The sequence below is a fragment of the Myotis davidii genome, unplaced genomic scaffold (genome assembly GCF_000327345.1).
Source record: "Myotis davidii unplaced genomic scaffold, ASM32734v1 scaffold167, whole genome shotgun sequence".
NCBI classification, from domain to species: Eukaryota; Metazoa; Chordata; class Mammalia; order Chiroptera; family Vespertilionidae; genus Myotis; species Myotis davidii.
Genome location: NW_006300048.1, coordinates 4,845,310 through 4,872,212, shown reverse-complemented (window position 1 = coordinate 4,872,212; position 26,903 = coordinate 4,845,310). Strand labels below are relative to the sequence as shown.

The 26,903-nt window shown below is 43.5% G+C and overlaps 1 protein-coding gene across 1 annotated transcript in view; it reads right to left on the bottom strand.

Moving 5' to 3' along the window:
* Window positions 1-1,081: 1,081 nt before the first annotated feature.
* RUNX2 (runt related transcription factor 2) overlaps window positions 1,082-26,903 on the bottom strand; it is a 119,595-nt gene continuing 93,773 nt past the window's right edge. Inside the window, exons 6-7 of the mRNA XM_015572160.1 lie at window positions 7,074-7,139; window positions 1,082-5,345 (exon numbers count right to left, since the gene is read on the bottom strand). Of these exons, the coding sequence (XP_015427646.1) occupies window positions 4,867-5,345; window positions 7,074-7,139 (545 nt within the window). The 3' untranslated portion in view covers window positions 1,082-4,866. The remainder of the gene's footprint in view (window positions 5,346-7,073; window positions 7,140-26,903) is intronic.

Below are 26,903 nucleotides of genomic sequence, written 5' to 3'. Positions count from 1 at the left end.
CCCCCTCCATACACACCGAAGCACCGCCCAGCCGGAAACGTCCCTAGTGCCATGGCCTAGCCCAGCGCCTTTCCATAAACCAGGAACCTGAGCCCCAGAGGAGACCCAGCTGGAGCGGGAGAGAACGCCACTGTGCCCACCTCCCATGCGACGCCTTTTAAGGTCACACAGATGTTTAATTTAAAAGGATAAATAAGTATACATCCTCAGAGAGTTGCAAACAAGTTCCCTGGCCTAAGTCCACTCAAGTGCTTTTAGGATGTCTCTTAGTCTTAGAAATGAGCTGTTTCCACGGTTTCTCAGAAAACAGGGCCCGAGGGCTAAGAGTGAGCAGATCTTAAGGAGGCCTCTAACTAGAGCGTGACGTGTGCCACCAGCCAGCTCCTGAGCTCCTCTACGCTAGTTTCCTGGCCCCCGTTTTAGAACTGTGGTCAGCCAAGGCCTACAGACAGCACAGACGTAGAAAAAGCCACCACTCTACCCAGGCCCTCAGCCTCGTCACAGGGGAGGGACTTACCAAAACAAACAATGGCCAGAAAAAAAAGATCTGAAAACTACAGTTATGCTCACGAGTAGAATTCTTCTGAGGCTAGAGCTCTCCAGGCCAAAATCCTTTCTTACTGATCCTTGGGCTTCGGGTGACTGTCTTTTTAAGAACCCAAAAGAGAGGTGGGAAGGCAAGTAGACGACCCACTGTGGCTGGGCAGCCTGTGATCTGACTACAGGCAGGGGTGCTGGCCCGATCACGTGCTCAGAGATTAGAATCATGGGACCATCGAGGCTGCTGTCTTTACACGCTGACCCGTCCATAGTTGGCCAAAGGGGTGAGCATTCTTTCCTTCAGACACAGGCTGATAAGGAAGTGAATTTGCCGCTAGATTCTTTGCCCACCCCTCTTCAGGAGGAGGACAGGAACCCAGCGCTTACCAAGGTGTTTCCCCCTCTCATCAGTAACAGAGGCTCTCTGCTCTCAGGCAGCCCGGGCAAGGCCTATGACCAGTAAGTGCCCAGGTGTAGGCAGGAGCAGGCGTGAGACTAGAGAAGAAACCGCAGATGAGAAAAGACCCAATGTACACACATAACAAAACCAAAAAAAAAGCCATTTTATTGAAAATTAAATTCAAACTTCAAATTAATATTACAATCATGAGAAAAATGCCAAATAATTCAATTTACAGTTGCAACATACAATACAAATAGTCCCTTTGAAGTTCAGAGTAAACTCGTCCACAATCGTGACCTGTGGCACAAAGCAGAATTTGTACAATATGTGCATGGGAAGCAAATCTTGGGCAATAGCGATTGGAAAAAAAAAATAAAAATGAAAAGCTTGTATTTACACAAAATGCTACACATATTTTTGTTCCACAGAAATCTAAGAATGGTAAAGCATATCCAAAAAAAATGGAATTTTATTCAGAATACCTAAGAAATCACTGTAAGTTATGGTTTTTGCTGATATAGTTCAAAGTACTGCAGTAATAAGCAAACAGTTATTTGTAAACATGAAGTAAACAAACATCTAAAAAAATCCTCACATAGAAAATATTTTTTAAAGGCATTATCTTTTTTTTAAGAATAACAAATCAAGGTTTGGAAGAGCCGTCCTTTATTTTATTTGTCCTCGTTCTTTCGGATATCATCGATATTTTTGCTAAAGCTTTGCGTTCCCATGTATTACCCTGGACTCTGAGTCAGTCCCTTTCCTGGGAATGGAGGGAGCTCTCTAAGCCAGCAAGCAAAACCCTTCTTCCCTCTGAATTTGCAATGGATGGTCCCTGATCGTGGGATTTCTCTGCTCATTTTTGAAAGGCTCTGGCCGGGGTAAGACAGTCTGAAGAGCAAACAACAGCTAATCTGTCGCGTCTCCCAGTTCCAGGCTGGATGTGATTTCACAATCTAAAGCCAAGGCTGTGGTGCCTGCTCTGGAGCTCTGACAGGTTACACCGGGGGAAACCCTGGGACAGAGCAGCGGCTGTGGGCCACGCTGTGAACGCCAGCAACCTGTGTGCTCTGTCACCCTGAAGGAAACAGAGTGTTGGCTCGTGCGTGGTGCCAGAGCAGCAGTAAGGCTGTGCTTTGGTCTTGAATCACAAATCATACTCGTGACCCAGTGCAAATGAAGGGTTCATTTCTTAAAAAAAAAAAAGGTAAAATAAAAATTTAACCCCCAGGCCAAAAAAAGGGGGCAGAATTTGATCTAAAAATGTGAATTACCCCATTGGAGTGGTTGGAGTGAGGGTGGAAGGATGACGTGCTTGAATGTTTCCCATGGAAGAAAAAAAAAGTTTAAGTGTTCCTGGGTTGCTGCCTGCAGCCACTATAACAGCATTTCAACACAAAAGCATCCCTAAGGTCACTTGGTATGTGTACTGTAAACTTAAAAAAGCCCTTTTTACATTAGAAACTAACGTACAAATATAGTACCTTTTTTTATTATTAAATAGGGTACAGCTGGCACTGGCGGTAACATTTTTATGTCAATTAATTAAAGTTGAAATGTGTAACCAGACACTGGCTTCTTTAAGTGCGGCTGAAACAAACATACACATTTTACACTTACAAATAAATGGACAGTGGCGTGCTTCAAGCTACCACACACAAACAATAAATAGTATCAGTTACTACTTCCATCTTCCTTAAGTAATAGAAAAGTGGCTTCTTGATCTAAGCATACTTGGTATACAACCTTTAGAAGGCAACGTGTTTTGTTTTGGTTTGGTGTCCCTTCCATTTTTATTAGAAGGAATCAGGATGAATTCCAAGGGGGACTCCCAGGCGCAAGGCACAGGTCCCACAGCCCGGCAAGCTGTCCTGCAACACTGGGCGGCTTAGAAAGGTGGGCTTGAGAGTCACTAGAGAGAGCAAGGGCCCCCTGGGGGCTGGAGGCAAACCTCTACCCAGTTCTGCCAACAGGGGCACAGAATTCAAAGGAAGGGGCCCTGCCCTGTCGGGGAGGAGGGCGGGGATGGGCCTGGTGGTGTCATGACATGGTCCTGGCTTGGATTATTAAGGATTCACAATTGAGAATTCGCCATGTGGCTGCCAGGAGAGGTCAAAGTGCATCCTACAGGAGGGCTTTTGCTCAAGTTCGTAGACAGTAGTAGACACCAGATACCACATACTTTTGCCTTCCCTTTACCCTCTACTGTGAGAAATCCGAATGTCTGAGATTGTATGTGGGGCCCTGAAGACTGGTATGTTTTCTCAGATCGGCCCTGTGCTGGAACTGGCCTACTGCTTCAGGGACCCTGCTCCCATAAGGCAATGGCTTAGTTCTGCTCCTTTAAATGCAAATTCTGTGGAGAGGCGCCAGGGGCTCCCCTGACCTACTGCTTGGTAAGGCGGGTGCGCTGGGAAGCGCTGGTGCAGTTCTGCGTTCCTGTGCTGTGTGTATCATTACTGCGCCCTTAGCCACAGGTGTGGCTGTAGGCTCACTGTGTCTTCACTATGCAGCCTGGCGATTTAGAGTTCTGCTAGGAAACCACAGAACGTTTTCTGCAGTTCAAGGACTCCCTTGTGCTTGTCTTTTTTTTTTTAAATATGACAAGAGTCATGGCTATTTGAAATAAATGAGAAAACCACATCACTCCAGCATTTCATGCTGATAAAGGGCAACCTAAGTGATAAAGGGCTAAGAGTTGTCTTTTAAAATCCCTAATTATTGCTTTAAAAGGCAAAGCTGTGTTAGAGGCAATCAAAGATCTGAAAGAACTAAACAGAACATTTCCTTCATACATCACAAAAACAAGCTACATCTAAAATATTTGGAGATGGAAGTATTTTTAAAAATCACATTGTGCCCGGATGAACTGAAATTGCTTAGCAATATTTCAGGTATGGCTCTAGCCCCGAAGAAATTTGTTATTTAATAAAGAGCACTTTTAGAGACCGAAGTCAACACATCAATACACTAAGAAATGTTTCAAGGGTCCAAATGTCATTAAATAATTATAAATATATCTTTAAAGTTATATGACCATTCACTTAGCAAGTTACCTCAGATTTTACACATATTCATAATTTAAAAAAAAACAATAACACACAGCCAACACAAACACTATCTATATCATTATGGCTATAATAAGGTATTGCCATTTTCAGTTTTGCATAAAAGGAGGAGAGGGGTTTCAGGATGGTATTTCTTTTTGGTTAAATGGGAAAAGGGGAGGAAAAAGTACAAAAAAGTAAAACAAAATAACCTTTCCTGATCAGTATTTTTGAAGTCACTTTCTTAAAGTAGGAAAAAAGAAAAGAAAAAAAAAAGCTGAACCGACCAGTTCAAAGGGGTACTTGCAGCAAGTCTGAAGGCCAGGTTGGGAACAGTTACACTGCCACGGAAGCATCCACGCTGCCTCCTTCCCTTTGCGTGCACCGCAACTGGCTCTGCCAGCGTGTCTGCAGGTGCACGGGCCTCACGCAGCTGCACCGTGAGGACGTGTGGTTTGAGCAGAGAGGAAGCGCTTTGCTCTTCTTCCTCCTGAACCTGGAGTCCACCTCTCTGAATCGGCATATGAACAGGTTATTGATAACAGACCAAAAAACAGTGACAAAAATACCTTTTTTCTTTTGTTTGTAAAAGTGTGTGTGTGTGTGTGTGTGTGGTGTGTTTCTATTTAAAGAAAAATAGATCAAAAACAACCTGAAACCTGATTACGATTGTCTCTCTCGGGCCTTTTGCTTCTCAACAGCTACCCTCTTACGGTTGCAAGAGCATGACCGAGTGAGTGAAAAATCTTCTAAGAAATAGGCACTTTGCAGATAGCTGATCGATATACATATATATGCACTCTCTCTATATATATGTATATATTGAGACATTTGGGATGTGGGTCCCAGATACCGCTGGGCCACGGCTGAGGAATTTCAATATGGTCGCCAAACGGATTCATCCATTCTGCCACTAGAATTCAAGACAGTTGGGGAACTGCTGTGGCTTCCATCAGCGTCAACACCATCATTCTGGTTAGGCAAATTGGGGTTTAATAGCGTGCTGCCATTCGAGGTGGTGGTGCATGGCGGGAGCATTCTGGAGGGAGAGCGGTCTCCCCCCGGCACCATGGGGAACTGATAGGATCCTGACGAAGTGCCATAGTAGAGATATGGAGTGCTGCTGGCCTGGAAGGGTCCGCTCTGGCTTTGGGAAGAGCCGGGGTAGGGTGGTGGCAGGTAGGTGTGGTAGTGAGTGGTGGCGGACATACCGAGGGACATGCCTGAGGTGACTGGCGGGGTGTAAGTAAAGGTGGCTGGATAGTGCATTCGTGGGTTGGAGAAGCGGCTCTCAGTGAGGGATGAAATGCTTGGGAACTGCCTGGGGTCTGAAAAAGGGCCCAGTTCTGAAGCACCTAAAAATTACAACAGAAGATGGGGGAAAAAAATCTGTAAATATCAATTAAAATAATGAAAGAATTTTTTACAAGAAAAAAGAAAACTTTAGCTACCCCCACAGGAACAGCAAGCCACAAACAGATCTTCAAATGCACAGGTCGCTGCAGTCTTTTTTTTTTCCTCCCCCCCTTAGCGGCATTTTTGTCCTTAAGCTCCTCACCCCCAGAGAACATCAAAGGGCTTTAAAAACCCAAACGTGTGCTAGGTCCTAGGTTTAAACCAACCCAACACTCATCATATAGATTCACTCACCAGACTTTCACACTGAATCTTCATTGATTGTTTTCTCTCTTTTTGTTTCTCGTTGCACCTCACATATTTGAAAGTGACATTTTTTTACTAAGGCATACGAGCTTCGTTTTCTCAACCAAATGGAAAGGAATTCCAAAACCATCCGTTTTGCTATTGGTACTCTTGGCCCCCCTTCATCAATGAAGGAACTTTAAAAAGATACCCTAACATGTTCCTATCACTTCTTTTCAACTTGTGAAATAATTTAAAATCTTTATCTTAGAAACAGATTTCAAAAATCAAACCAGACTGCAATCAAAGAAGATTTCAATGTATTCTGAACTAAATTATCTGGGGATATATAAGGAGGGTCTAAATTCTCCCAAGGGTCATAAACTAAATAAGTAGCTTTAAAAAGGGGGCTTATGCCTGACCATAGGTTGAGCATCGACCTATGAACCAATTCCTGGTCAGGGTACATGCCTGAGTTGCAGGCTCGATCCCCAGTAGGGGGCATGCAGGAAGGAGCCAATCAATGATTCTCATCACTGATGTTTCTATCTCTCTCACTCTCTCCCTTCCTCTCTGAAATTAATAAAAATATATTAACAATTAAAAAATGAAAACAAATAAAAGGAGGGCTTAGTACCCAGAAATCATTGCATTTCAAGCCTCGATAGTAGACATAGGACTGATGTAGGCCAGGTGCTGACAGTAGTTTTTGTGAAAGGCTCTCTGGGTAGGGGACTCATGAGGAGGGCACATCACCATCCATGTAGCAGGCCCCCGTACCACATCCTACAGAATTCGCTTCAGGCCACTTTGAACAGGTAACAGGGAGACAAAGATGGTTTCCCCTGAAATGCGAAGTCCTTAGCTGCTGAAACCAACAGTGTGCTTCCTTAACTGATGTTTCTGGTGCTGAGCACACGAAACCACAGTTATAAACCACTTCATGTGGAAATCAGTTTTCAAAGATTGGGTTATGATTTTCTAAAATTGACAGAATTGTGACAAGCCCTTTCATGATACCAGTGTTCTCAAGGTTTTGACCGCATCTGAAATCTTCCAATTCTTTGAATCTCGTGTATTTGCTTTTCTGATAGCTGTTCTCTATCAGGGGAAGCACCTGGGAACTCGTGAAGCCTTGGGGAGTAGGTACTTCTTCAGCCCTATTTTTATTTAGCCCTTGTTCTTAGCTGCTCCAATACTTGTTGAGTGGCTAACTCTAATACTTCTCTTTCAAGGTGCCGAGTGCGGGTTGTTCATTTTTGTTAAAGCGCACACTGCCTGTGACCTTCATAAAATGCCAGGACTTGGTGCCACGGTGTGCATTTGTAATAAAAACGTGACTGTTAAAAGCCATCTGTAGTTAACCAAGTTCTTCTCACCAATCCGACAGGAGCCATCAGACAGCCCACCCGGCCCGGCCCAGCAATGGTTAAAAGTCTCACCTGCCTGGCTCTTCTTACTGAGAGGGGAAGGCCACAGGCAGAAGTCAGAGGTGGCAGTGTCATCATCTGTAAAATGAGGGGGACGAGCTCTAAATTCCCTTCCAGCTACGTTCTATGCCGAGAGCTCCAAGACAGGGGGAGAAGCAACAGCGTGAAGGAGCGGGAGGCAGGGAAGTTCCCACCCCCTCATTAGTACTTTCCCGGAATCCACAGGCCCCAGAAGCAGAGGGTAGAAAGCTAGTGAGCAGCTTCTAATACCAGAAGCAAACACTTTCAAGATGACAAACCAAAACTAACACCGTCTGGGCAGTTACCCTCTGCTTTTTATAAATTCTTCCATCCTCCGCCGGCCTCTACCTAAGCCCTCCCAAATACGAAATTCTGACAAGCTCAAGCTGAAACACAGAGAAGTAGCGATTATGACAGAATCGCAAATGGGAGCAGAGGAGATGGAACGTCTCCCGCCCCGTGCTCATGAATGCCGTACAGGAGACAGGCACGCTGCGAGGCCACAGATGTTCCTCGGCCCCCTTTCCCTGCAGAGCGTCTAGGTGAACTTGAGTTGGCAGAGCTAATAGTTACAGGCGGGCCACTTCTGTACACATTAAGCTCAATGCTCGGATCATGTGAAAGAAACCAGAATGGTGGGAGCCATTTCCAACAGAAGTCACACTTAAAACATCAACGTCTGCCCCCCACCCCCCGGCCCAGAAGCAGAGGGCTCACACAGAGAGGCTTGCCAACGTAAAAAAATTGCTTCTTGTGGGCATTTATACTTAAAATGTACTGTAGTCATAATTAAAATGCCACGTGGTTTCCCTTGTTTTGATGCAGAAGCCTTATTAAAACCCTTTATGTGGGGCCCGCCAATAAATTCCAATATGGTTTTGAATTTATCCCTCCACCTTTTCTATTTTACCTGATACATTTTGCTGATTTTTTTATTATCCGTAGCATGCCAGGATCACTGCACTTTTTCAGTTTATGGATGCCAGCTAATGCAAATTGACATTCATTTTTCAATTAATGAGCTCTGGTTGTGGTTTATAGGAAACAATGCAACAAATTTCTGCTAGGTTTACAGAATTTTGACCAATCATTTTCAGTCCCTGGAGACTGTCAGGTTTTGAGCAGTAATTCCTTCTGGGCAGAGAGAGCTAATGCGAACATTAAATAAATGGCATGGTAATTTTTATAACTTAAAAAATAGAACTTTCTGGAAGTTGCTTAGTCATTTTGTGTTTACAAGAAATGTTTCTGAAACATACTGCAATGTGTTCTGTATGAAGAACACAGTATCATATGAGATCTCTTACATCAGCGATTTTCACCCAGTATGCCGCAAGAATTTTTAAAATATGCGATACCTGACTATGTAGTCAGGGGCACTGACCTTTTTTCTGTGATTCTGTCAAAAAAAAAAAATGACAACAGCCAACATAGCAATAGCTGTCTGGTGTTTATGAATTAAAATCATACTTACTTTTTTTGTCAGATCAGCAAAAAATATACTTTTGCTGTGCCAAAGAGTTTTAGTAATTAGTTTATGTGTTCCATGAGATGAAAAAGGTTGAAAATCGCTGCCTTATAATAATCTATGATGGGGCAATGTTAACAACATAAACCCTTTCCTCATCTTCAATTTATTTATAATAATCATTGCAGGAGTAAATGGTATAATTAGTTTTTCTTTCATCAAATAGTGTTCTATCTCTAATTCTAATTTCTGTTGTGTATATGAACTCAGGTGTTCTGTTAGGCAGCCTTCTTGGGTTATTTTGACACTGTGTCCCGAATTATTCATTCCTGTGTCACTAGCCACATTACAACTACAAATTTTAAAAATAGCCCTAATATTATATCAATGAAAGTAAAGAAAAGATGAATCTATTTTTTAAAAGGGTCAGGATGAAAGCCTGGAGAGTTTGGGATGTACTGTTACCCAAGTCTAATTTTATAAATGTGAGGCCAAGGTTCAGTAACCACTCAGTGCTGTGCCTTGTAGCCTCTGAGCTCCCCAGAGAAATTTAAACTCCTGACTACAACCTACTGATTCAACTAAGCCGGTGCTGCCAGAAGTTACTTGGAGCCCATGATAAACGGGGGACATCTTCCCGATGGGCTGGTTTTACTCCACCTGGAGTCAGGGTAGACCGTACAACAAACATGGATATAATATGGGCTAAATGCAACACCTGGGTGAATTTTTAGACAAACAAACAAAAAAACAACCTTTGCACTTGTGAAGCTTTAGGCTATGTCTCCAGATCCCCTAAAGCATCCTCTTAACTTCCCCTGCTGGGGAAGAAAAACTCAAATCCCTCATCTACTGAGTAGATCATCCTAATCTAACCCGTTGATAAATAGGAAAGGGAAGGTCCAGAGAAGGGGAGCCATTTATTCTACAAAATCAAGCAGTTTAAGAGAGATTGAGCCACAAACTGGCCAGACTTCTTTGACTTCAAACCTCTTTGCAATCTCATTTGTCCTGAAGGAATCTGGTTGACACAATCACAGTTACCTATATATCTCCTGCCGTAAAAGTCTATGTGCGTAAGTACATTCACCTGAAAATAGTTAAGTAGGCTCTTCTGGTGCCTACATATTGGCCCAATGAGAGTTACGGTCTTTGGAATACTATTAAGAACTCTTTTAAGTCCTGCTGTTGATCTAACCTACTCTATAGTGAGCAATTAGTTCGGTTGCTTATGACATAATGTGAATGAGACCAAGGTCAAGGGTTTGATTCCCTAAAGACCTGCTGGCTTCCTACCAGATACATTTCATTCCAGACCTGCTATCGGCACCCCTAGCCACAGTCAGACAGCTTGCAGGTGAATGTAGCTATCACAAACACAGATGAAAAACCTTGCTCAGTCAAATAGCAGCAGCAGCAGCAAAAGCTTTTCACAACCGCATATACGTGGGGAAGAATAGTTTAATAAGATGCCCTTGACACACAAATAAAAATAAAATCAATGTCAAAAATAAAAAAAATACATATTTCCCCTCCCTCCGCCCAAGATCTATGGGTCAAAAGGAAATCGCCTCTCTTTACCCAACCAGGTTTCTTGGGTCTTCAAAGCCAGAAAGTGTGGTGGAAAAAAGGGAAACCAAGATAAGGGAAGATAAAAGAGAACCTCTGATCTTTAATACTGGTCGCCTGCAACTCCCCACTCAGCATCTTTCACACACTGCTTGTTAATGCCAGCGATCCTGCCCGGGTCACGCTTAACTTGTAACTGCAGAGTGGGCTGCTGAGGGCAGAGATCTGTAGAACCCTTGTTTATCTCCCCTTAACAACAATACTTGATGTGTGCAAGCCTTTCCCTAGTACTTTAGCATACATTTTCTCGTTCAGGCCCTCAATAAATCATGGTTGGTTGACAATGAGCAAGGAGATCTCTAGAATGAAAGGAAATAGTAGTGTTTTTTTTTTTTAAATAACAGACTGGGTACTCGCCATTTGAGGCTGTCAGCTAGGAAACACTGTGCCGTGTCTCATGCCCCGTAAACAGTGGAATTACACATCCCAAGCTAAGGAGGAAGGTCGGGCCCAGGAAAAGAAAAAGGGGCCTAAATCCAGGCGGGACACCCGTCCGCATATTTAGAATTGCCTGCCCTGCTTCTTTAACGCAAGGGTATAAATGTGCATCATGAAAAGCCATCATACTTCTCAGCAGTGAGGTGTGAACTTCCAAGCTTCACTGGGGCTTTTTAAGTGATAGGAGTTATTGCTCCAACAAATCTCACATAAAGTCCAAGTACTTTTTATGAACCCCCTCACGGTGTTCTTCCTACTGGAGCATATAATACACAAGCTCTCTAGGGCTGCTCTCCTCTAAGAATCTTCTTCCCCCTCTACAACCTTTTGGCGGCCCTCTCCACAACTGCTCTATTATATGATTTCCTATTTCACTCCCGTTCCAATAGCATTTACTTTCCATATCATTCTTTTGGGCTTTTAGTCAATACTTTACTGAATTATTAGCTGTTTCGTAGCCTGTTCTCTCCAACTGTAAAGTAAGCTTTGGATGGTCAAGGTCATGATTTATTTTCCTCTCCTATCCCTCAGAATCTTCAATACTCGAAGAGGTTACACTTTTAAAAAAAAAATTTTGGTGTATGAGTGGAGGGATACAAGAATGAATAAGTGAATTAGGGATCAGGAACTCTGTATGATAACTGGTATATTTTTGACACATTAAAAACATTAATATAGTAAGAATTAAGCAATGCTGGCTTCCAACCGGAAACGTAATCTGAATACCATTCCATACCCATAAAATTCTCTCTGAAGAGTGTTCAAAGCTCTTCCCAGGCATCACTACGTCACCTGACCTCATGTTTCACACAGGCGCCCGCACATGGCAGTTGCCACTGGTGAACAGAGAGATGCCTCTGTTTTGTCACCGGTGTTGTCTCCTTAGAGACTGTATCTGTGTGTAAGTCTACACTGAGGAGCCATGGGGAGAAGACATGAAGGAGGCAGAGGGCCATGCCTGTCTGGAGCACAGGCAAGTTAGTGAGCACCCTCGCCCTAGGGCCCCAGGGTAACCGCTGCCCCTGCAGTCCTGTGAGTTAATGTTTGGAGTAGGTGGTAAAGATAACCGAGGGTGAAGCTCACGTGCTGCGTGAATTTCTAGACTAATATGTAGAGCTGGTGTGTCAGAGTTGTCAGGGATTATAGAGGGCCTTTGTAGATGAAGAAACGGAGATACGGCGGGTCTGAGTGGCATCACAAGATTAAAACGTGATTCTACCCAGGTGGGAGCCTCCTACTCCACCTCTGCTGCTGCCCACAGCGTGACGGGGGAAGGGTGGAGGGGCAGCTCCCTGGCTTTCCTTAGATCTGCATTTGTGAAAACACACCTGGGAGGGGAGCTTCTTCCACTTACGCTACCTTTCCAGGTGGCAGAGCCTTAAAACCAGAGGGTGTCACCCCCAACCAGCATAGGCCAGCCACTTCTCACAGGCATGACTCAGCAACTCTGTCAAAAATAAAGAGGAGGCTATTGGCGTCTTCAGAGTCCCCTGTCCTCCTTTACGAAGGTCATGTCCCACTACTCCTCAGTGTGAATCCCTCTTCACGGCAGGCCATGTACTCAGGACCCCCCTGGAGCTGGGCTCATGATCTCCGCAGACTCCTGCCACCTCCCTTCCCTCTCTCAGACCAAGTAAGCCAGCCCGGTCTTTAGAGCTCACCACTACACAGGGACTTCCCAGCCACCCAAATTCTCACCATCTTTTCTTTATCGTATGCATATTGAGTATTTAAGATGTAAATTTTACCTCCCCCGTGCATTTTAAGGAGTTGTCACTGGTTTTACGAAAGTATTTTCATTTTCCAACTAAAGGAAAGCTAATGAAGAGTAAGAACCTCGTGTCCTTTTTGATCCTACCTAGTACATAGCCTGGTGCTGAGAAGAGATGGGTTCTTCAAAAAAAAAAAGTGCTAAACGAATAAATTACCAGCATAGTCTCAAAGCAGGCGACATGACAGAGCAGAAATGCTATGTAAACATTACCCCAAATCAATCTTAGACTATATGCAGACCATTATTTTGCATTTTCTACACTGAGGTTTTTAAGGGATTTTACATCGATTTCCTTCATTTCCCTGAATTTGTCTCCTTACACTGAAATGATCAGGTATCCATCACTAAATTAATTTTACTTTTAATTTCACTAGATAATAACTGGAAATATATCTTATATGGGAGAAATGTAATGGGTCGTGCTGATGGAGAAGAAACCAGCAAAAATGAGAATTTGAAATTAATTTTTAAGATAATGAAAGATCAGACTAGCAAACTCCATCGTTTTTGCCGTTTTGCAAAAGAGTGGAAAAGCGCCTCGACTATCCAGTATAAATATTTATTTTCCGTGTTGTAATGAATTGTACTTTTCCACTGCATGCTCACAAATTCTGAAAGACCAGCTGATCCCAAGGCTAAGAAAGTATGCTATGCTGAGGGAAGGGGTGGGGGGAACCCAAAACCTGGCAATTTTCAGAAACCTCCACCATTCCTTAAAGTCACCCAAATTTTGAGGATATTGTTGGAATAATATATTTCCTCTTTGTGAAGGGAAAGGAGGCAGGCGGTAGAAGAGGTGTGAGTGTGTGTGTATGTGTTCAGAGGGAGAGTAAGAGAGAAGGAAGAAACCAAGGTTTTGGGGTGGGGGGAGAAACGGAGGAAAAATGAGAGAGATCTTGTTAGGCCTTGATTAAGAACTTTTTAAAGGCTAGGAAGGGTGGATAGTCTTTGAAACCAGATCCGCTGCAGGAAGGAAGCCAGCACCCAGGACACCGTGTCTTTCAGAAGAGGCCACCCACGGTGCCGTGGCGGTCACATGACTGCTCTGTCACATCCTGAAGCCATTTCCAGCCCATGCACACGTCTGTGCTCCCATTTAGAGAGGATGGGATATATTGGGAACACACATATGGAAACACTTTCAGAGAATCAGTTTCCATGAAATTCATAATGAGCCAAGTGGCTTCAGATGTGGTTGCGTTCCTCCGATTAGCCAGGAAAAAAAAAAGGAGGAAAAAAGGAAGAAAAAAGGGACAAATCCACCCTTTCAGACCTTATTTCAGTTTCAGAGAAATTAAAAACCACTAATGACTTATGGCTACCAAAACATGGAGCCACAATTAAGAAAGGAGGAACTAGGAAAAGGAGGGAAAGACGTTTAGAAACAGCAGTCTATCTCTCCTAAAAATAACGGCTTTGACATCAGTAATCTCATCTTCCATCGGGAGAAGGCTCTCCTGTGATGGTATCTGCCTGGAGTGGATGAATTTTCTGACAATCTGGCAGAATGTTGCACGCATGCGCACACGGGGGCGGGCGGGGGAGGGGGGGCAATGCGGAAGGAGGCGGAGGCTAGAGGACCGGCTCTTATTTGATAACATATGTGGCCAATTAAGATTATTTTAAAAATTGCAACTAAATGATAAATTGTTCCTAAGTAAATCTTTCAAAAAAGCTCAAATGCAGAAGGGACAGCCTCGTATGTTCCCGTGGCCTGCGCTAGTGGTAACTCAGACTATATTAAAAGCATAAATTTATGAACTGGTTGAGATGTATGTTATATATTAGACACTGCAGCCTAGGTGATAGGAAAGCATGAAATACAGGAAGAGAACAAATGGGGGAGGGTTTTTTAAGAGGGACGTTGAACTGATATTAGTAAGTTAAAACATTGTTTTTATATTACATACAAAACACTGGCATATCATGGGGTAAAAATTCACATGGATTTTAAGATAAAACCTGAAGCTTGAAAATGCTCACCAGGCGGGAGCTGGGGTTGCCTGGGGTTATGTCAGCAGACTGGGAGAGCGGGAGCCGTGAAGGAGGCGTGGAGTCCGCTCTGCCTTTGGGGTTCTTCCGTGGAAAAATCTGAGGAGTGCTTCTTTCAAGCTTGGGAGCAAGCCTAAGCCCATTGTTTAGGAATGTTCTGACTCAGGGTTGCTTGATTACGGGCTGGGAACCAGTACTGGCTATTGCTTAACAGACCGGTTTTTGCTTTGCTCCAAGCATAGGGCTCCTGCAGTGCTTTCACATTCACAGTAACCCAGCACGTTACAGGTTTGCTAAAAGAAAAGACTGGCTAACCAAACAACTGAGATGCAATGGCCCCCATCTACAGAGGATCTTTATCCAAACACTTTCGTTATAGCATTAAATCCTCATCACAGCCTTGTGAGGTAGACAGTGTCACTGGCCCACTGTGTAGGGCTCAACGGCCACAGTCTCCTCCATGATGTCAGACTCAGTGCCCTTTTCTGGCAGATTCTAACAGAGGGGCCATGTCTACCTCGGCGGCAATGATGAAAGGGTTCTGGTCACTTCTCAGTGACAGCTCTGGAGATGGAGACGGGCTGTGGAATGGGGAGGCTGAGTGCCAGGTATCTGCCATGCCCTGGAGTTCTCAACCTGTCTTTACCACGGATGTTCTAAGTGATCTTAAGCAAATCTTGTAAGGGGCTGGCAAAAGCACACAGAAAATAGCAAACACCTCCATCTCAAAAAGGCATTCCTTGTTACTGGTACCAGCAGAACCTGAGAAGAAGGAAACTGAAAAGATTGGGTCCAAATGAGAAAAGACAGGAGAATCAGAATCCTGAGATTCCCAATTAGCCCCACACACCCAGTTCCAGGCCCAACCAAACTCTGCCTGCTGCGGCGGGAAAAGGAGCAAACCATCCCCATGGAGGCCACGTCCCACACAGCGTGAATGCGCACGCTGTGTTTCCTGATGGAGCCTCAGTTCTCCACGTCTAAAAGTAGGAACAGATGTGCTCCTTTAAATCTAGCACAAGTCCAGTCTCAGACCATCCCTGTGACGGAGTCTAGCACTAATCCTGAGAGGTCCAGGGAAAGGAGGAGTGGATCCAGGCAGCAGCTGCCCCCCAAGGCACTATCACTCAAAACCTGGCAAGCTTGAGGGACAGTTTGCAAATAGAATCCTGCTCCAAAGGCTTAGCACCCTGGTGTAGTCCAACAGCCCTGAGGCCATACTGGACCTTAAAGCACGTGACTCAAACCACCCAATGCCCCAAGACCCAGAACTTGAACAAGATTACCGAAATGCTGTTCCGTCTCTCTAAGTCAGCTAGTTCCAAGAGGTTTGGCTTTCCCAGCCCTAACAATCCATATTAATCTAGGATCAAAGCCACAGACGTTAGCCTCCGTACTGTGTCCTGCGAGCTCCTATCCTTACCTTTGCCCTCTCTCCCTCTGTGGTCAGATGTATCCACTTACCTGCTCCCCAATGTAGGCCTGGGCTGCTCATGCCCTGGGATTGGTTCCTGGCCCGGGAGGAAAATATGAGAGGCTTCCTGGTTTTGACAGAAGGTTGCCTGAGAATCAAGATCCACTTTTGTTTGTGTGATGGCTTATCTGGGTTCCTGAATCCTCAGGATTTCCTTGTTCGTGACTGCATACCTGTTCTGTGACTGTGTGTCATGCTATTTTTCAGGAATGTGCACATTTTTACATCTCTTATTCGCACTCAACCAATGTTTGCTGGAACAATAACTTGCCCCAACTTACCTGTCCATTCTCATTTCTCACTCTATTCCTTCATGAACCTAATAGTCCAGTCAAACTGGACCCTTTTCCGTTTTTTGTGCTCCCACCTTCATGCCTTGGTGGTTTGTAGTCTTCCCTCGGCCCTTGAAATTCTAAGCAGCCTTTAAAATAGACTTCACTCTGCTTGAGAGTTTCAGCCCTCAGTCACCTCTCCTTCCTCCGCATTAAGTTCTTCATTTGTGTCTCACGTTACAATCACCTTATCACGTCTACTAGCCTACAACTTCCTTGACAATAGGAACTCCGTCCTACTCATCCTTAAATGCACTGCAGCCCCTTTCAGAGGGACATACAGGAAGTATTTAAGTGTGTATGTGAGGAACAAGGATGGGAATCCCTAACTCTGTCTCCCCTTCAGCCAACTGCTTTGCCTGACCTACCATCCCTGTTTACCTGGACCGAAAAGGCTCACGTTAATTCCAGGTGTACAGCTCTGCTCTGATCACCAGTTCTTGGATGTCTCTCTCTCTTTTTTAAAAATATATTTTTATGGATTTCAGAGAGTAAAGGAGAGAGATAGAAACATCAACAATAAGAGAAAATCATTGATCGGCTGCCTCCTGAACACACCCCCACTGGGGATCGAGCCCACAACCCAGGCATGTGCCCCAACTGGGAATCGAACCCTGACCTCCTGGTTCATAGGTCGACGCTCAACCACCGAGTCATGCCAGCCGGGCTTGGATGTGTCTCTTATTCTACCCTCTTCCCTGGTTTATTCCTTTATCCTATAAACAAAAACTTTTTCTGGCTTTTTTTTTTTTTCCAGTCCCAAGCAAACTATTCTGTCCCACACCAACACGGACCCTTGAGAATAATAATAGAATTTCAAGCCTCAAATTTACATATTGGTTTTTACTTTGTCACTGTTTTTCCCTTCACAAAAAGCCTGTGAGGCAGGCACGACAGGGACCAGCTGATAATGTAGCCAGGTCAAGGAAAGAATGGCTGACTGAAGGGACACAGCCAATGAGTGACAGAGCTGAAATGAAACTGCTGGGTTTCCTAATTTGTGTTCCTTTTCCCCACTAGACTTTTCCCCTTTGCATCTACTACTGTTCATCCTAAAAGAAGTTTAGATAGGGAAAAGGATGGTATTTCTTTAACAACAGAGGACATTTCCATCGAATAGGACAGTGATGACTGGCCTGCCTTCTCACACTGGAGGTTAGATCCAGTAACATCAGAAACCAATCTACCTACTACCTTTTAGTGAACTGAAAAAATGACTCACTTTATTGTTCTATCTGGTTAGGATTTAGCCTGAAACCATGTACAAGAGACTTCGTACTATCCTGACACAATTCTCCTTATGTAACTTCCGCGTCCCAGCTCAGTGTTGTAGTTACTCGTTCCTCTGACAGTTGCAAAGTTTTTCCACTCGAGCCTTGCACACGGAATTAACTCAAAACTTCTGCAAGGAAAATGTCCCTTTCTGAGTTTGATTTGGCATCGATTTCAAAGAACTGTTTGTATATTTTAGAATATGTAGAATTTTCCTTTGATTGAAACCTCTCTTTTAACAATGGACAAGAGATGATTTCTTTTCTGAGTGATTTAAACAAAAACAAACACATCTTAGTTACATAGAGCCTTGTTCTCAAAGTGAGTTTTTTTGAGCGAAATCAAACCCTACAGATTGTTAAGCATTTGGCAAAAGCCTTCAAACAGCCAAAGCCAAATAGTGAACTTTTCCTCATTGAAGGAGATAAATACTAGAGCAAACCTGAAGAGAAAAAAAAATAGGACCTTCTTTCACTTTCTACTCTGTTCAGTAACATTCCCCTCTCAATACACACACTCACCCCTTCAGGGGGTTGCATCGTCAACACTGTTCCCTGGCGCTAGAGTGATAAACTGGCCACAGTGGACATTTTCGACATCTGTTTGTGGCTGCTCCCAGGCTCCTGGTATGTCTCTGGGACATGAAGCCCTGTCTCCCAGTGTAAACAGACACACCTAATTGTGTATAAGGTGTCCGAAAAGAACTACTTGTTTTGATGACCAAAAAAAAAAACTAAACCGAAAAGGGAAGGACTGAGTGTGCTGTGAGACAAGCAGCCAGCAGTAGGTAAGTTCTCTGTTTGCCACAGAACACCCCAAGCCCCATTTTCCCAGCCTGAGAATACTGTCCACAGAGTCCACGCCAGGTGTGGACCGAACAGCTGGTGACTGGTCAGGAGAGACGGTGCTGTCACAGATCCAGGGCACCATCTGTGCAGTCTCTTCCTAAAGATTTGATTTTAGGATGAAGAGAGGAAAGGCACGAAGGAGGAGGAGGAGGTAATTTGGGGGTAGCTTTTTCTTCTTCAGGTGACAATGGCATGTACAGCAATAACAGTAACAACAAAAATGCCAGCAGCCTATTAGAACTGCAGCAGGAGAAAACGATCCGAGGGCACTGGACTGGCCATCGGGGCTGTGGGATCTGGTCACCGTGCTGCCCCCAACAAGCAGGGGGTTCTTGGTCGGGTCCCTTCCATTCCCTGTCTCACACACTCCTCTGCAGTATAAAATGTCAGATTGTGACTAAATCATCTCCCCGGGTTTCCGGTTCTAAAGTTCTGATTCTGCTACATACATACAACCTTGAGGATTCCCAATACACCTTTGAAAATTCTACTATAAAATTCTACTGTTCCCCTTAAGGACGGTGCCCATTCATTAAAATACAGTAATTATAGTTTTTGAAAAGGAGGTATGTCCACTTTGCAAAATATACCCAGGTTTTCTCTCTAGAGAGAAAATACAAATGAGAACATTTAGATTATCTTTTCCACAGAGTAAAAAAATAGAATCATTAACAAGAGTTCGCAACAGAGGCCAAAAGAAAATAGAAACTATTAGCTTTTTAAAAAGGTTTTCATCATTAAATTTAGCAGTAAAGGGGGCTCAAACTAGCTTTAGGCTCACATATTAAATATGAGATACGATGTGATCTACTTATTTGTTCTATATTCTTCTAAACAAAGTGTTCTGATCTGAACTATCTGAAGTTAAAATTAATAACATTTTACATCAACCTTCCCAACTCTTGTAGGATAGGCTATAGTGTGATGCATAGTTTAAGTAGCTTAAGTCTCCATGCCCTATGTATAACAATATATACTCTGAGGTTTTAAGATTTCTTAAATATGTGCACTTTTACCTTCTAGAATAAAACTTTGTTTTGTAAAATTAGGAGGTGGATTTGTTTCCACCGTTATTTCTGCTAGAAATTAAGTGAATGTTACCTTATTTGTGGAACTCTGACCTGCATCAAGCAAGAACACTGGCTACTTCGTGAGGACTGCTGGGGTTCCGTCCCCGAGTGCAGCCCGGGGAAGATGAATGTGACAAAAGTCCCTCAGAGGATGACACCCACAGGCTGCCCCAGGGGAGTCTGGTTGTGGTGTGGAGACTTCCCTGAGAAATCAGAGTGGGGGTTGCAAGGCTTGGGGTTGGTCCTTTACTCTCCCTCTCCCCCCAAGTGACCTAGAACAAGTCTCTGAGCCCGAATTTCCTACTAGGAAAATAGGGACTGTAATAATATCTATACTCCAGTGAGCTGTTGTGATGATTAAATGAGATAATGTCTGCGAAAGTGTCTTTAGTGCACTTAGAACACTACCTAAATATCATTATAAATATATTATATAATTATTTATACCAAGTTTTGCTATGCTTTTATTTCCTATATCCTTTGGACGTCGTTGTTATAATTCTTCCCATTTTCCTAATTCGTCGGGGGTCCTTATGTGAGTGCTTTATCTGGAAGCTTCCAGTGACTCCTGCCGTCAGAAAAGCCACTGTTACAGATGAGTGGAGTGTCCTGGGTCTTCTCCATCCCCACTCTCTGGAGCTCCTGACTTACAGCAGCACAAGAGTTCAAGGTTCTCCCAAGGATGCCTTCTTCTTCCTGGTGTCTTCAGTTTTCCTTCTCATGTTCTGTGGCCCCTGCCGAGTCTCCACGTCCTGTGAGGACAGCCGTCTGACCTGTCGGCGCCCACTCTTCATCTACCTGCCCCGGCCGGGCGCCTCCTCACATCCTGTGTGAGACTGTGGGGACCAGAGTCCTCACTCACAGGCTGCTTGTCCACGTCTCTTTCCCCTCCTCTGTTTCCCTCGGCGCTAAGCTGTTTGTTACGTTTGCTAGAGCTGACTTCCTTGCCATATTTTTCTCTAACCTGACTCTGAATGGCTCCACTTGCCTTCTCCATAACCCCCACGTGGGGCTGGCTTATTCAACTTTTACAAACTTTCAGAAAGATTCTTTTTAAACTTTTATCTAGAAGTTCTATTATTTGCCATTTGGAATTTGACCTTTTTATGAAAATGTTGTCAGGGTGAGGTTCACACTTTGGTGAAACTGTTTTTCTCTTTTAGGCACCCGGGAGATGGCAAAGGAGAGCAGGGCGCCGGCGCAGCTTGGCTATCACAGGGTCCTGGCTCAAAGCTGCTCTGCGTCCAGGCTGGCGCTTCAAACACTAGCCTGGAGGGCCTGCGCACGCGCGGGCGGAAGCATAACCACATCCCCAGTTTTCTAGTTCTAAAGTCCCTAAATATAGGCCTCGTTATCTGTTTCCTTAACCACTTCTGCGGTGACTTTCAGTATCTTACTGCAGTGGTGTTGTGAAAAAGGACATACCAAAGCCTTCGGGTTGAGAGGACCCTGAGTGAGGACCACCCTCACGTGAAGAGGAGGAAAATTAGTACACACATGTGGCCCATCTGGAGGCAAGTCTCTGGGATCCTGGGGAGAAAAAACCCCTCTTTCCAGTACAGTACACTGTCTTTATATTTTATTCCTGTCAGGTGACTATTATTTTTTTTAATATATTTTATTGATTTTTTACAGAGAGGAAGGGAGAGGGATAGAGAGTTAGAAACATCGATGAGAGAGAAACATCGATCAGCTGCCTCCCTACTGAGGATGTGCCCGCAACCAAGGTACATGCCCTTGACTGGAATCGAACCTGGGACCCATGAGTCCATAGGCTGACACTCTATCCACTGCGCCATACCAGTTAGGGCAACTATTATTTTTCACAGTGGACTGTTATCTGTTGTTTCTCACTCTAGTTTGCATCCCACTCGCACGGAAGGTGGTGACTCTATTCTCCATCCCTGTTCCATTCTAAATGGCAAAGCCAGAGAGAAAGGTGGAAACTAGTTTGAAAGCCGAAAACACAGCAACCCATTATCCAGAACTCCAGTCTACAGAGGTTGCAGAGCTGTTGGAACCATTCTAGATTTCCCATCCTAGGAGATGCTGACACCTGTGAAAGGTACTTCATTGTGACTTCTTTGCTTGAGCTTCCAAACTCAACATAAGTCCATGAAATAAAGTAAGTAGATCACTGACTGAGAGGTGTGCGCCCAGACTCTGACTGAAAACAAACGAACAGATGTCCGTGACTGTTTGCAGTATGGATACCTCTGCATCTCGGGATACCAGGGAAAAGGGGAAGCTGTGTCCACGGGAAACGGGGCTTTAGTGACTTTCAAACAGGAAACATAAGAACTGCTCATTAGCTTCAGGAGATCTTGAAGCTGGTTTCTAGAGCCACAAATGGAAGGTTTTGGGGAGGGGGGGAAATTTCTTTTTAAGGCACAGATAAAGGATCTGAGAAAGGGGTGATAGTCATACAACAGCCTCAGCTATTTAACGCTTCCTCCTTTAACCTCGGTTTGTATTTATGAGATACTGCTTAGAACAAGCTCCTCGTCCCTTAGCAACTCAAGTTCTTTCCAATTTAAGATATGCCCCAATTCTCAGGGCAGAAGCTGTCCTGGGGGCGGACTCCATTCACAGGGTGGTCGAGGCTGGTGTGTCTCCTGGCTTTACTTTCCTCAGATGCAGGACAGGGGTTTGTGAGCCCTTTGTAACTAACCGTCAGCCCCTGGCCCAGGAATCTTCGCACTTCCAGGCTGTTGCCACACACTTGCAGGTCTGATCAGCTAACGAGCACCTGCGTAGCCAGCTTGGTCATACCAATCTAGTGATTTTCATTTTTCTCCGTCTTGAAAGCAGTAAAACGAATGGGTGTGTACACAGGGTGTGAAAGGTATAAAACAAGCTACCTACATTTTGAGAGGATGAGAGGAGCATATAACGCTGGTCAATCACCCAGATTAATCCCATCATTGCGCCTCACTGCACTGAAGCCTGGGTTTGCACAAGGCCAAGGAAGGGGCGCTACTGGAAATAATCAGATTAATGTGTCAATGAACACAACCAAGCCAAGCACTTCAGCTCTCAAAATGGATTTCTGGCCCAAATTTTCCAGATTAGTGGCTCTGTATTCACTTAATAAATCAAGCACTTCCTGAATTGCCACTTCATTACGGGGCATATAAACAATGTCCAAACATTAACTAAAAATGTATAAGATGCAATAGTATTCCTTTTAAAGGAAACTAACCATTGGGGGAGAGCATTACTAAAACATTTTGATGATACAGGCAAACACCCTCTCCAATCCAGAGCCTCCATCCCCCACTCGCAGGCAAGCACAAGGCACCATCCTCTCCCCAGGGTGACCGCCACAGACACCTAGCCACATTCTTGCTTCCTCCCGCACCCTCTTGCACAATTCTCCCCCAAACAGCCAGAGACATCCTTTGAAAATAGAAATCCGTTTATATCGTGACCCTGCTTAAAATCTGCCAATGAATTATCACTGCATGCACCAGCAAATCCAAACTTCTAATCCTAACCGGGAGAGGCCCTGGGTGACCTAGAGCCAGCTACTTCTCTGCTTCCTCTCATCCTCTGTGCACTCCAGCCCCTAGGCATCCTTCTTGGCACCACAGGGCCCTTGCACTGGCCTTCCCCTCGGCTGATCTCCACAGGGCCAACCCCCTGCTGTTCAGATCTCAGCTAAAATGTTTCTTCCTCATCACATCACACCATTTTACTTTTCTTCACAGTACATATCCCTACTCATATTTTCTTATTTTCAAATGCCTACCCTTCCTCAATAGTAGCTAACATGTACTGAGTACCAGGCATTAGTCTAAGGACTTTGAGTATATTAACCCTCTCTCAGTCCTCATAACAACCTTTTGAGGTTGGTGGTATTATTATTAGCCCATTTTACAGGTGAAGAAATTGTGGTACAAACAAGCTAAGTAAAATATGCAAGATCACAACGCTAGTGAGTGAAGGAACCTAGACTGAAACCCAGGGAGTCTGGCTGCAAAGACTGTGTTCAACGACTATGCCATATGCCAGGAGGAAAAGCCCCCTGAGTCTTTCTGTCTCCTTATTGCTGTTTCTCCAGTGGCTGGAACAGTCTCAATAAATGAACTGACTTCATGTTTGAAATCATTGGTATCAATAAAGATTTTTTATCACGTGGTCATAAAATACTATGGCAACAATGTTTCACTAAAAGGAACTTTGTTATAATGCCACTCATATTTTCTCTAAATATATTGAATATAGAAAGTCTGGTCCTCTGATCCCATTTATTCTATTATTAACAAAAATCACCAGTCCTTTTGTTTTAGTAACCTTTAGCTTATAAGATTCTCATTTCTCCAGTTAGAGAAATTACACTCCATGATAAACATTTTCAGGTAAAAAGGGTGTAGCAGATAAGTTACATAAAACCATGCAAGGGCCTGTAAAATGCCAGTAAGTAAAGTTCCGTCATATTACATAAAGCTGGGATTCTCCAATCTGTCTGCAGACTCTGACACACATGCACATACGTAAGGCTTCACCTTGGACAGAAGTTCAGCTGTGGCCAAGGTCTAAGGGTGTGGTTCTTAGGATTTAACTAATCTGAGTTTAGGTTGCTTCTTATCAGAATCAATTGAAGCAAACAAGACAAAGCCTTTCTTGAAATCTATAGTAGTTGTTCCTATTAGTTCATAATAGCCTCTATTCTTATTATAAATAAGAATTTATTGAGAACAAGTATTTGGTTTTCTGATGTGGTGATTATAGAAGCTTTCTGTGAGAAAACTTACCCTTTCGGACCTTATTTTAGATTCATGGATGTTCAATGCTTAGGATGTACTTTGGAGAATATGTAGCCCAATTAACTCATTTCACACCTGATGAAACTAGACCCATAGAAATTATCAAGTGATCTGCTCAAGAATATCAAAATTAGGTGGCAGGTTCCTCAATTTGCAACCCAGCACTATTTCCAACACAATGCCAATGATTCAACGAGTGCCATATGCCTGGGTCTTAGAAGAAAGGTTTTCTGATAAACAAAACTAATTCAACACAAGTTTATTGAGCAACTGTTATTTTGTCAGTGTTGGGTTCAATTCTCCATTGAGATCCATGTCCCGATTTAAATGCTTCAATCATTTGCTGGATTAAAGAGGTTATTTGAGGTTTAATTAACCCTTCAAAGGGATATCAATCCAACTATATCACTAATCACTTTGAACATCAATGGTCTAAGTGCGCCAATTAAGTCACAGATTGTTAGAACTCATCTTAAATACTTCTTCCTCACCATATCACTACACAAGACCCAATTGTATGTTGTCTACAAGAAACCCACTTTAAATATAAAGACACATAGATTACGTGGAGCAACGGGAAATCTCATTAATTGCTGGTGGGAATGCAGAAGGGTACAGCCACTTTGGGAGACAGTTGGCAGTTTCTTACAAAACTAAATATCCTTTTACCATGTGATGCAGTGAGTGTACCCCTTGGCATTTATCCAAAGGAGTTGAAAACTTACGTCCACACAAAACCTACACAAAGATGTTTATAAGTCACCCATACTACCCATGATGTGGTAGATGTAGTGTTATTGAGAGTAGACTTGAAATAGTTGTAAATGTATATCACAAACTCTAGGGCAACCACTAAAAAAGGATAAAAGAGAAGCATAACTCACATGCTAAGAAAGCATTAAAACCACAAAGGAAGCAAAAGTGTAGAAGGACAAATAGGGTGAATAACAAGGGCAACGAATAGAAATCAGTAACAAATGTGCGAGATGTTAATCCAACCCGGTCAATAGCACTTTGAATGTCAATGGTCTAAATGCACCAATCAAAAGACAGACTGTCAGAATGCAAGAAAAACCAAGACTCAGCGAATGTTCCAAAGGTATCGTACCTGCGACACCCACCAACTTCTAAGGGCAGAAAACAACTTTAACATTTTCTGTCAACGGGCCAGTGGGTCAAACTCTCCTTTTCTGAGCCCTTTGGCCAACATTCCACGGCACTTTCAAGCAACACTGAGAATACACTGTTTTCCTAAGGTGTAGTTTGGGAACTTTCAGGTTTGTGTGTTTTTTTAAGGATGAGCACCACAACATTATTATCAGACTTTTTTTTTCTCTTTTTCAAGCCTGTTTTTATTTCCTTTGTAGTTTTTATTTAGAAAGGGTTCTTCTTAATTATGCAAGGCTTTATTGTGACCACATCAATGGGTTTCTTATTGATTTATCATGAATCACTCCTCTCCTTGGCACAGGGTGGAGTGTTTATAACCATCATTATATTTGTTGCTATTATTCCACTAACTACGGCATTATTACTAATTATAATAGGAAACGAGCTAGAATGGTGACTGTGTTGGTTGGGAAGAGAGCGGCGAACTTCGGATACAGAAACACTGGTCTTGTTCTCGTCTGCCATGCTTAGCTGCCCTATTTCCAGTTGGTCACACTGTCCTTTGAGATATTCAGGAACAATGTTCCCTGAGCAGCAGTTTATTTTCATTTACATTACTTTCATGGATTTAGAGATGTAGGAATTTCTTCAGCGTCACATTAAAAATAATAATTTAATATGTCAAATGGGTTCCTCGATTTGCCTCAGAACAACTCACTTAAATTCTGACTCATTTATAATATATGCCTTCCTAGTGGCCAGAATAGCTATACGTACACTCACTCTAAATGTGGTGAAGAGGTGGACGCGTGCATATGTGCATGTGTGTTATAGCATAGAGCTAACAGTGTTGCTCCCCTGTAAAGAGAATAGGGAACTTTACAATATAATAACTTGCTAGGAATGTATTTGTGTAATGGAATGTGAAATTAAGGTATATGGCCATTGTCATTAGCCTCCTACACAGTCCCACTTCTAGATCTATGAGCCAACTCCTCGCCCCGGTCATGGCCTAAGTAATCCTGAAGCAAGCAGCCCTGCCTATCAGGCGACCTTTCTCTGCGTGCAAGCACTTCCCCTGAGCACCCACAGGCAGAGCCTGAAACTAGGAGTCACCCAGACACATAGCAGAGGATTAGAAGGCCAGGCCCTTAGCCTGGAGGGGCTTTCAATCTCGCTGGGAAAAGATAAGATCTTACATATTCTTGTCATATCTTAAGAAACATTATGAAACCACACATGTCAACAAGTGTAATTTTTTTTTTCTCAGTTGAAAAATGTAATTGTTGGAGCAACTCAGACAGTATAATCTGAGCAGAATGGAACTGATTTCTTTTTTAATTTCTTAAAGGAGAAGGCTTTATAAAGTTGGTTATGCAGCAGAACAAAGAGACCTCCTTTCACTAAAATCGGAACATTGTTTGCATGTGCTGGCATGTGACTGTGTCATGTTTGCAAAATGCCATTGCCTACGTGAGACTAAAAGCCTCCTGAAGGCAGAGACGACGTCTTCTGTTCCCTTCTATTCACTGCCTCCCTGGGTACCCTTCAGGTATAAACCTAGTATTTGTTGAGCTGATCTAAAATGACTGAGGTGAATTAAAATTAATTCCTCCCAGGTAAGAAGAAATGAGAGAAGCCACTA